The 12119-nt window shown below is 37.4% G+C and overlaps 1 protein-coding gene across 6 annotated transcripts in view; it reads right to left on the bottom strand.

Annotated features, from left to right (window-relative positions):
- Window positions 1-12119, bottom strand: part of PPP1R13B (protein phosphatase 1 regulatory subunit 13B) — a 271782-nt gene that overhangs the window by 31551 nt on the left and 228112 nt on the right. For 3 of the 6 annotated variants that reach the window (XM_053697391.1, XM_053697390.1, XM_053697392.1), the window contains exons 9-13: window positions 11776-11956; window positions 8993-9148; window positions 4873-5036; window positions 2699-3194; window positions 788-1551 (exon numbers count right to left, since the gene is read on the bottom strand). In XM_053697391.1, the coding sequence (XP_053553366.1) occupies window positions 788-1551; window positions 2699-3194; window positions 4873-5036; window positions 8993-9148; window positions 11776-11956 (1761 nt within the window). The remainder of the gene's footprint in view (window positions 1-787; window positions 1552-2698; window positions 3195-4872; window positions 5037-8992; window positions 9149-11775; window positions 11957-12119) is intronic. The other 3 variants (XM_053697394.1, XM_053697393.1, XM_053697395.1) reach the window with 1 other exon arrangement.

Here is a 12119-nt window from a genome sequence, read left to right as displayed (position 1 = left end):
GCAATACAAAGCTCCCATTTTGTTCAGGTTCCCTCCTAGCACAATACTAGACTTAACTTATGGACAGATGAGTGAACAACGGCACAAGACTTGGGAACTAGAAGTGTCTGCTAATATTAGCCTTGGGGAGGCCTAATTCTATCCTAGGGCCAGAGTGAAGGGTAAACCAGGAACCATTTTTTATTAATATCTGGGTGGCATAATACCTCAAATTTCTAACTACAGCCAGTAGAAAGAACAACAAAATGTAGATTTAGGCTGAACACAAATGCCACCTGGGTTCCATAGTCCCTCCTGGTCCAATTATAGAGCCAGTCCTGTATACAAGACAATTATTCCTCTATCATACCAGATGTGAGAGTGGTATACAAGACAATTATTCCTCTATCATACCAGATGTGAGAGTAGCTATAGCAAAATGGAGAATTTGTTTGTAAAATGGATGTTCCTCTACTGAGGAAAATTTTTTTGTAATATGTGGGAGAGCTGCATAGTCAATAAAGCACAAGTCCTTAATGCATTGTTGCACTTCCTGTTGGCTTTAAAATCAAAATAAACCGTTTCTGCCTATTTAAATTTAGAGCAGGACTTCCAGCCTTTACTACAATCTCCAAACAACTTAAAAACTTCAAGAAATGTTTTCTTCTGCAAGTGGGTGGAGAACTATTTACATAAGTACATCGTACTGTTAAGAAAGACCAATCTATTCCTACAGTACAGACTTAACATGTTAGATTTAAGAAATAATGCATTTTATTCTGAATGATAAAATAACACGTTTACTTACATTGGGTACAGGGACAGGGACAACGGGTGGTTGTGGTGATGGAGAAGGATGCTCCTCCTTGACTGGAGATGCAACTTCAAGTATGGGGCTTGGAGTCTTTTCATTGGAAGGGAGGGAGGCTGGGTTATTATTATTGTCCTCAGTTGTTTCTGAGATCTCGTTAAATTCACTACTAATAATTTCCTCTGTGATTGGAGATGGTAACTTATTATCGTTATCATCTGATGGAATCGGTGGTTCAGGAGAATGTGAGACCATTGGTGGTTGCATAGGAACAGAATCCTCCATATTGCCATTAGTGTTGGTGTTCCCATTGTCAACATCTGCCAACATGCCTCCAAAGTCTTGTGAATTACCTTGTTGATAAAAGGGGGTTGCCTCTATTCCACCAGCAAGAGTATTAAAGCGCTGATAGAGCAATTTTTGTATGTTTGGTCCACTGGGGCCCTCAGGTTCTGTTATAGAGCTCCGTTTTTTTAATGGTCGAGGAGCATTGGCCAACTTTCTCCTAAGTGCTTCAAGGTCCGCATCACTTTGATAACGTAGGGGTGAGTGAACTATTGGAGTCAATTTGGTGGGACTAAGGGGTCGGGGAATGTTTTCCACGTTACTATTTTCAGTTGAAGGTGGAATGGATTCTAAGTCTTGTTCCTTTTCTGTGCCATCAACATGAGTTTGTGATGAGTTGGGTGGACCCGATCCATGAAGGAAAGGTAACGGTGAGGAATTGGAGGATCCAGGTTGGACAACAGGTTTTCCATACACTAAAATGTAGCAACATGAATATATTAAATCAGGGTATTTGTGGATACCAAAACCTTATATTATTTTCCCACAATACTTTTTTAAAACTTTAATTCAGAAAACATTTTAAAAGTCTGAGAAATGCATAGATAGTTAAAATGTTTTTTTACTTAAAAACTAATTTTATGTATTAAAGGGTTAGTTGCATTTTGAAGTGCAGTAAAAAAAAAGTTAATATTTCCTAACTGAAAAAAATTGACATTTGCTCTCCTTTTCAGGAATTTCAATTTGCCTATCTACATAAGATTTTTTTATTTGACATACAATGGAGCATAACATTATTTTGACTTACTAATGATCCACTTCACAGAATGTTTAGTAATTTACAACTATTCTAATATTTGATTCATGTCTCGAGGAAAGATGAATCATTCCTTTAACATCACATATGGATTAATAATAACAGGGACCAATCCAAAACAAGGTAATACAATGGCTGTCTATTTAATTGGCTGTATATGACTTTGGGTTCTCAGAAACAATTTGCGGGAATATGGGGTGTTTACTTTTAAGGTCTGTAAAGCCCTGAGGAAGTTCCATGCCATCCTAAAAGCACTGGGGGCTTTAACACCGTTAGGACAGCATGGAGCGTCCTAACTGTTTTGGAGTCCAGCAACCTCTTGCTTTGACAATGCCCAAAATCTGAGTGGGGGACGTACTTAGCATCGTAAGCAATTCCCCAGGATTTGATCCCAGCATTGGAATCACGTGATTGTTGTGACGATCACATGACTTCCTGTTTTCTCTTATTGTTTACATTGGAACTTCGTTCTGATCATTAACACTTGCCCCATCCTGAAGGGGTTAAAGGCATATGAACCCAAATAGTTTCTTTTGTGATTCAGACACAGTATACAACGTTAACCAATTAACTGCTGAGCCATTTCCGCTCCTGTGCTGAACGTTTTTGGAGTTTTTAGATGCTGCTCCCATTTAAGCCCTACTGTAGCCCTTTTTCGATGAGAACCTACACATATATAATGTTAATGGGTTTTTTTCAGCAGAAACAGTAGATTATTATTTTATGTACATATCATGACGGGAGAATACTGTCCTTTCACCAAGCTTGTTTCTTGATGCCTGAGCCCCTATAAAAAATGAACTTACCTGCTTTCACAGATTTATTTAGGGTATTGTATACTGCTTGCTGGTAATTCTTTGGTGGCGTAGATTGCTGAAGGTACATAGAATAAATGGAACTGGAATTAACAGTCTGTGGACCTTTCCTAGGAGACTGAGGTCTTGAACCTTTTTCAGCTATGAAAGGTCGAATGGCCACAGTGAGAGGAGGATCAGGCCGAGCATCTGCTGTAGGGAACAAGGGCGATGAAGAGGGTTGGTATGTAGGACTGGGGGGTACAGAAATTCTTTGCTGGATCTGTTGCGAGGAGCCTGGAGGGTGGACGTTGCTTGATGAAGGTAGGGGCAGAGGTCGGGGACGAGTTGTGGGCCCAGACCCTGGTCGTGGTAGGCTTCCATCCTTCCTCCTCTCCAGAGAATTTGTTGCACTCAAAGGAAGAGCATTTGGATACATGCCATAGGTATGGGACAAAGTTTTGCTCACTCCAGGCATCTGTGGAGGGAGTTTACCAACATCAGGAGCCTATAAAATACAATAGAAAAAATTAGAGCTTAGATTGCATTTATCTAGGTATGTAACATGAGAACCAGATAATAAAATGTTTTAGAGGCAGACTACAGAGAATGGATATAACTCTAAAATGTTCTATTCAACTAAAAAGTTGCATTTAAATGTTGGCTTATTTCTTTTTTTTGAAATTCTGTCTGAAAAAAACAAACTATAAAAGCTGCCTTAATTTACATTGAAATTAAATCTCCTTTTAAATGACCATTAAATAAAGTAGAACTGCATAATTAACAAGCGCATAATAAAAAAAAGACAAAATCACAATAACTAGGCATGTGCCTTCGGTAGATTCGTTAACGGACAAATGAAGAAGAAGGCGCTGCTCGCAGCATTCGTCTCTTCTCGGAGCCGGATTTCTTCTTGTAAAAGTGCCACACACTAAGGTCTGTGCAAATCCAGGTCTTAGTGTGTGGCCCTTTCCTAAGAAGAAATCCAGCTGCAAGGTTAATGCTGTAAATGGCCACCTTCTTCCGCACTCTGCAGCGAACGAATCTACAGAATTCACATGCCTAGCAATAACGCTTACTTTGATTTGCAAATCAGTAGAGTTTTCTGTCACAATTGTAAACGTTTCATTCTATTTCTCTGCCCCCCTGCATCATGTGACAGCAATCAGCCAATAACGGACTCATATGTATATACTGTGAGCTCTTGCACATGCTCAAAAGGAGCAGACACCTCAAAGTGAGCATTTAACATGATTTTGCACAATTTGATAATGAAAGCAAATTGGAAATAGTGTTTTTAAATTGCAGGTTCTATCTGAAACCTGACTTTAGTGTCCCTTTAATGCCCACTGGAAGATTCGTAAAATGAACATTTGTACCTGTCAGCCAATGAACATCAGCAGGAAGCACCTGTGTAACCAATGATCATTATTTGTAAGTGCACAACTGCTTGTACTTCCCACTGTAGCAGGGAACAATGTTTTACCATATATGAACGCTGCTCTCACACATATATGTGTACAGAGTCCAGTTATCGTTTTTTATCACAGAAAAAAATACTTTTCACAAACTTCATTGCTGCCTTTTATATGTTTTATATAGATAAGGATTTTATTTTATTTTTATTCAACTTCCTTTTAAATGTGAGCGACGGCTGCGTAGCACATTGTTAGACATTATGCTGTGTGTCAGGTTTTCACCTGTGGTTAAAGGATAGACATAGCCAGATATGACTCTAAACCTGTCAAAGCTCAAAGTCAGTCCACTGGTATCTTATCTGCAATGTAATGCTAATTTGACAGAAAAAAAGCAGACAGTGATGCTTATGAATGGATTTGCCAAATGTCAAGTATTTAGTTGGACAGTCCAGTATTTTAGCAGGTAAAATCTATACAAAAATAACACTATACACTATACATAAAAGACACGAGTACTAGATAGATTGTAAATATCCCCAACCCTTTATGTGTTACATATATGGCCCTGAAAGAAGATCTGCTCTGTTATATATATATATATATATATATAGTGTGTTATAGGGCGGAGACTAAGTTAAAGAATGGTGGAAGGGACATTGTGTGACTCCATCTACCACCTGTGCCCTGTCACTTGCAGGTCGTCTGGTATTGTTCAGGAGAGTGGGCAACCCTACAGTCCCTACTCATCAGCCATATAAATAAACCTACCAATTTATCAGTGGGCCCAATCGCAGCAGTAGGAAGGGGCTGGTTGGATATAGTTCCAGTTTTGAATGTTCCATCTACAGTAGATTCCTTCCAGTCTGAAGTGCTGTGTGGAGACGGCTTTCCCGCGGTATTTTGCTTGAGCGTTGGCCAGCTAGCATCATTCGCTTTAAATACGAAATACAATGCACATTAATAACATGTTCACAGTTCCAAATGGAATATTACTGTGCAAACCATAAAAAAGCTGAAAGATAAATTCTATGTAATGTAAATGTGCCAAGGAAAACGTTTATACAGCTGAGGTTAAATACAATACAATAGGTCACTAGTTGTACGGCAAACGCTAATTACAAGATTAGTTACACTGAGCAATCACTGACGTTTGATTTAAATGATTATATACAAAAACCGGAATTAAAGAAACTCTAAACAATAACTGTAGACAACACTTCATAAAAGAGACATAAAACTCATTTATTTTTTACAGGGTTCTGAGAGAGAGCGCAGTTTTAAAAACTTCCAAGTTTACTTCTATAATCAGATTTATTTTGTTCTATTTATATCCTTTGTTGAATAGCATACCTTGGTAGGCTCAGGAGCGTGCAATTATTTAGAGCACTATTTGGCAGCAGTAGTTGCAAAACTGACGCCTTATAATAGTGCTTCAGACACGTGCATGCTCCTGAGCTTATCTAGGTATGCCAAGGAAAAAGAGGAAAGCAAATTTGATAGGAGTGAACTGGAAAGCTATTTTAAATGTACGCCCTATTTGATTAAGAAGCTTCACATCTTTTTAATATATGGTCTTCAGTAAATTAAATTCATTTCTGATGTCCAATATAAAACAGAGGAAACCAAGACATCAAAATATATACATCTAATAACACATGAAAATCTGCCTTCTCAAAAACATAATGAACTTGTGTACAGACCGCGCCAGTAACCAGACCGCGCCAGTAACCAGACCACCGCGCCAGTAGTGTAACCACCAATAAGAAAAGTGTGCTCAGTATCTACCTTCAGTAAACCCCCCATGTATGGCTATTGTATTCTGTCCCTTTAACGTAAGCTCAGTTTCTATCCCTCAGGTTAAAGAAAACAAGTTAATCATTTAAAAAACAAGTTTGCATCAAGATGGTTAAACTAAACAGGAAGTAAATGACTGTGCATAGCTGGTCCGTGAGACAGAAGCTCACTGGCCAAAAAGGAAAACTCACACGTTGGTAGACAGTGAGACCCGGCCCAACCAGGCATAATAACAAAAATGTTTATATTTCAGCACAGGAACTAAAACCAATACATATTAAAATGTCCTCAACTACCCCCAACAGGCCAGGTTTTCATTATAGCTGAACCAGTGCACAGTTGAAGAAATCAGCTGATGGGTGAGGGCAAGTTAGTAACCATGGTTACTGATCAGCTGATTACTTCACCTGTGCACTGGTTCAGCTATAATAAAAACCTGGCCTGTTGGGGGTAGTTGAGGACCACAGTTAAGAAACACTGTCGTACACAATACCATTTGCTAAAATAAAACATTTGGCTGAACTACACTGCCCTGGTTTTACTCCTTGTACATGAAAAAAAAGATAATTAAAATAAACACAGTCTTGTTAACCTGAATTAATTGGTTTCTATATTTGGACTTAAATTCATAGAAGACTAATACAGAAAAGAAATTAGTTCAATAAAAAAAAGTCATTGGTTTAACCATTTCCACCTCATTTGGTTTTATTTCCCCACAATCCTAAATGTAGGTCCCTAATTAGTGGACAATATGGGATGAGACTGTGTTGGCTGCAGGACTGGAATGGGAAATCAGACCGGCCCAGACTGGACCCAGCACCCCCTGACCCCAGCCCCACTTTCAACCCCCCTACCTTGCCTGGGGCCACTTTTATACCGTCACAGGCCCCCACACCCTTGTCAGGAGCACAGCAGCCTTGAAGAAATGTGCTACACATGCGCACAATGCTTGCTTGTGACCTCCCTCACAAAGGATGTGGCCCGATGGTAACCCACTGACCCGCCGGGAAAAGTCCTGATAATGAGCCAATCAGGCACTGTTCTGCTTGGGACTTATTTAACACACAAAAAATTAAAACCAATGCAAAATAAAAATCTAAAGCATAAAATGACAAGCAGCCATTCTTGATCATCAAAGTAAGACTCTTTCTATAGCCCTTGTTAAAAATACCCTTTGTTATGAGATGTCAATCCCCCAAGTGTGCCATATTAATGCCTCTGTTCTCATTTCTCTTCTTTCTATAGCCCTAAACAAATAGTACAGTGCAGTAAAAAAACACATTTTATAAATGTTCCCCTTATTTGTTCATTAACAAAGCTAACTAAATGAACAAACACAAAAGGTGTTGATTTGTTCATTTAAAAGAACAGTAAACTAAAAATGAAACAAATTGATTGAATCGAGCATGAAATTATAAACAACATTCTAATTTACTTCTATTATCAATTTTGCTTAATTCTCTTGGTATCCTTTGTTAAGGAGTAATTTAAGGTGAGCTCAGTAGCCATCTGCCATAGACTGCTATAGACACATAACTCCTAAGCTCATATTAGCTTTCTTAGGTTTACTGTTTAACAAAGGGTACCAAAAGAACATAGCACATAATAGAAGTAAAATTGAAAGTTGTTGAAATTAAATCTGTTCATTTGTTTTGGTTAATGAAAGAATCATGAGAAAATTTGTTTAAATTTGTGGTTAGTTTTCAAACAAATAATGAAAAAAGTCACACCTCTAATACATAGGCAATTTCACCTTGTCCTTTAAAGTGAAAGTAAATCCTAGCGTTGACTGTTGAAACAAATAAAGGGGACTTTCATTCATAAAGTATAAGATACTTCATGTAGAAAGCTCCTTTATTTGTTTCAACCGATCTCCGTTTTTTACCTGCTACAGCAGCCCACGGCTAAAAAATTTTTTGGCTAAGAGGTGACGTTTTCACCTCTTAGCCAATAGCCGTCCGGTAAATCCAGCTTGGTGCCCATGGGAGCCAAAATGTAAAAAAAAAAAAAAAGTTTACTTTTCTGAAGAGGCAATAATGCATTTTTTTACTTTGCCCCAAAGAGAGGCTGAAGTGCATCCTACAGAATCCAAGGCCCTCACCCTGCAACATTCATGGTTTGATAAAACCAGAAGCTATAATTGCCCCATATGGTAAAAGCAACAGAGATCAAATTACCATACTCAAGTGGCTTCTCAAAGTCCCTAAACTGGTAAACAATTTGTATTCTGCTAACAGATGTGAAACTAATTACACGCCAGTTATGATGAAGAGTGTTGGCTATGAAGAAATAAAACTTTATTTGCAAATGGGGTAAAATACATAGTTAAAGTTTACTCAAGGGCACCAATGCCGTACTGGGAGCTAGATAAACATATCTGGTGAGCCAAAGACCAAAAGCATATCTGCATAACCACCAATTAGCAGCTAGCTCCCAGTAGTGCATGGCTACTCCTGAGCCTACCTAGGTATGCTTTTCAACAAAAGGACACCAAAAGAATAAAGTAAATGTTATAAAAATGACCACGATACATGGTAAAAAAAATAATACAGATACATACAAACAAAACAGAACAACAAACACAAGAAGGGTAGACGTCTGGTCCAAGGAATTTACGGTCTACAGGGTTCTTACTAATCGAAGACTCAAACCACAAAACTCACTACACATCATGCTTGGCTTTTTGACTGCATTTTTTTAGTTTAGAAGTTTCCCTACTACGTAACGTGTGTAACTAATAATCAGCTCACAGCAAGCAGCCGTAGCTAAAAAAGGCTACACAACTTAGTGACTCCTAACAGTTTGTTGCACAAATCAGCTGTAAAGTGTGCGAGTCATACTCTTTAGGTGATGTCAGTAGCACTGCTACATACTGGTACATTGCATAATTTAAGGAAGCCAGTTCATTTCATTTGTATGGCTTTGGATAAGCATTGCAATGATGTATATTCTCTGTTAAAGGGGAGTCTATTTTGCTTTTCCTGCTCACCCATCTGTAAGAGTGGTTATAAGGCAAGCATGCACGTGTGCTGCACAATTACAGTGCTGTTTTAATAAGTCAGAATCTGTATTAGTAGCATCCATACAGACTCACGGTGCAGAGAGACAGCAGGTGCCTGGTGGATGACACTGTGATCAGAAGACTGAAGACAGGAAGTGACAGATGACAGCATAGGATCCACTATGATGTCTAAATCTGAAATCTTCCAGGGACCTGGAGATTTTTTCAGCCCCCCACTGTCTGCCTCTACTGGAAGAGGACAATGCAGAGGCAGCAACCCAGAGAACCATGAGAGAAAAACAAATGTAGTGGGGGGAGACAGAGAGGAGAACAAACCATAAAGAAATATAAGTAAAACATGAAAGTATGGAGATGCAAACATAATGTATAAAGGGACATTAAAGCCAACTGCTAATTTGTTGTACCTAGAAGAGGAGATTTTACATTGTGCTTTTGTTTTTTATGCAGTGCACACTTTAGCCCTGATATTCAAAAGGCAAATTTTGCTTTACTTCTCAAAGGGGCGTTCCCTGCATTTCTGTATTTGAAGGAGAGACAAGCCCAGTGCAATGTAGCGCTGCATGACTTGAGAGTTCTGCTGCATTTACACTTTGCACTTTCTATTTTGTATTTTCTTTTGTATACAGCAATGCATTTAGAATTGTGATTTTACAAATTCTGATTATGCTTTCACAATTTTTGTAACAAATTAGGCTCATACTCATATGTCTTTTAGTTAAATTAAAACTGATAAACTGTCAGCTACAGTTTCCCAGAGAGCATCATTACTTTCTATGGGCCAGAAAATCAAAAATTTTCTAGTTTGGAAACAGATTATAAGTACTGACTTCACAGGGGAAGAACTCACTGAATTTTCTAAGAAAATGAGAGGAACCTGGACATCCCAGAGAGATGCCTTCCCTAGAAAGTAATAAAGCTCTCTAGGATACACAATTTTACATGGGAGAGAGAAGGTAACTGGATAACCCCTGGTGCTAATATAAAAGGTTCAATTCCAAACTAAACTGAAATGTCACTACAATTTAACTTGCTTTTGTCTATAGTACTTTTCAGTTAGTTAAAATAAGGGTATTGTGAATTTTTAACAAACTTCACCTGCATACAGCTGGCGAGACAAATCAGTGACACCAGCTTGTTTAAAATGCTTAGAAAATTTCACCAGACTTGTGAGAGAGCTTCAGACATTCCCTGGGAACTCCCCTGTTCCCTCCCACTTTCTGAAGCTGTCAGTTTACAATGGAGAAAATACAAAGTGCAATTTAATATTATACAAAGTATGATCCTAAGTTATTAAAGTAACACTAAACTTTCAAAGCATAATCAGAATGTTTAAAATCACTGCTGGATCAAAATTTAAATGTATTAAAATACAAATGAGAAAGTGCAAAGCTTAAATGCAATAATACTGAAAGGACCCGATCTGAAATGTATTTATATAATATAAAATACAATGCACAAAGTGTAAGTGTAACAAAACTGTCATATCATGCAGTGCTAAATTGCAGTGGGCTTGTCTCTGCGTCACATACGTAAATGAGTAGAATTCCATACTGGAGTGTGAACTCTTGAACATGTTCAATAAGAGCTGGTATCTCAAAAAGTGTGCATATTAAAAGATTATGCACATTTTAATGATGAAAGTAAAATCTAACATTTGTTTGAAAATTGCATGCTTTACCTGAATAATGAAAGTTCAAATTTTGCTTTTAGTGTAAGAGATAGTACAGTCAAAATTAAACTTTCATGAGTCAGATAGAGCATGCAATTTTAAACACATTTCCAATTTACTTCCTAATTTGCTCTGTTCTCATGGTATCCTTTATTGAATATCATATCTAGGTAGGCTCAGAAGCAGCAATGCACTACTGGAAGTAGCTGCTGATTGGTGGCTGCACATAAATCCCATTTGTCGTAGTTTCATCTGTGTTCAGCTAGCTCCCAGTAGTACACTGCTGCTCATTCAACAAAGGATACCAAGAGAATGAAGTAAATTTGGTAATAGAAGTAAATTGGAAAATTGGTTAAAATGTTATGCTTTATCTGAATCATGAAAGGTTTCATATCCCTTTAATTGTTGAGTTTAATGTCCCTTTAGAAAGGTTCATGGAAAGCATAATGTGTAAACAACATTTTAATTAAAAAAAAACTGAAAAATAAATAAATATATGAGATGGTGAACTTAAGTTGAGAATTCCCTATATATATATATATTTATTTATTTTAAAATGAAGAACTACATTTGATATAATTATAATTAGGTGCATGTATATAGAGCCAATCACCTGAAGCCTTACATTTTAAATAATATTTTAGACAAAAAAAATTAACACATGCATTTCCTAAAGTCAGTGAGTGTTGATTGATTTTGAAAGAAACCTTAAAAGGGACATTAACCCAAATTTTCTCTCATGATTCAGATAGCACATATAGTTTTAAACATATAGAGCATGCAATTTTAAGCAACTTTCTAATTTATTTCTATTATCAATGTTTCTTCATCCTTTTGCTATCTTTATTTGAAAAAGCAGGGATGTAAGCTACATTTAGCCACCAATCAGCAAGCGCTACCCAGGAGCTGAACCAAAATTGGGCTGTCTCCTAAGCTTACATTTCTGCTTTTTTCAAAAATAAAGATACCAAGAGAATGAAGAAAAAAAATGATAAAAGGAGTAAATTAGAAAGTTGCTTAAAATTGCATCTATCTGAATCATGAAAAAAAGAGTTTGGGTTTAGTGTCCCTTTAAAAAATGTGAACACATCTACTTCCCTACCAGAAATACTGTAAACTTACTACATTTGTCCCTGTAGTTGACTAATTATTTAGCCTTTTTAACTCCGCTTAGACAGAAACTTACCAGATTTAGACCTTCCATGTGTCGCAGTGGCAGCAAGCGAGAGAGACTGCGGTTTCACTGGATCCGGGGGCAAAGTATAATTTACAGAACTAGGAACCTGTATGTACGGCCCTACGGCTGCCACTCGTCCAGACGCAGATAAAGTGGATTGTGGCGAAGGGGTACCATTGATTCGATTTAACTGTAAATTAAAGATCAAGTTTAATTAGTTTGCATCTGAATGTCACATCAGCAAGCATACAGTTTTTTCAAAAAAAGAATATTAAAGTGATTAAATTCAATTTGTAAAATGATTATACTGAAAACGTTCTTGAGTAAGCCGAATAGATAAAGATTTAGCAGCA

This window comes from Bombina bombina, chromosome 1, assembly GCF_027579735.1.
Source record: "Bombina bombina isolate aBomBom1 chromosome 1, aBomBom1.pri, whole genome shotgun sequence".
NCBI lineage: Eukaryota > Metazoa > Chordata > Amphibia > Anura > Bombinatoridae > Bombina > Bombina bombina.
The sequence above is the reverse complement of the archived record's forward strand: the minus strand, read 5'-3'. Positions and strand labels throughout refer to the sequence as shown.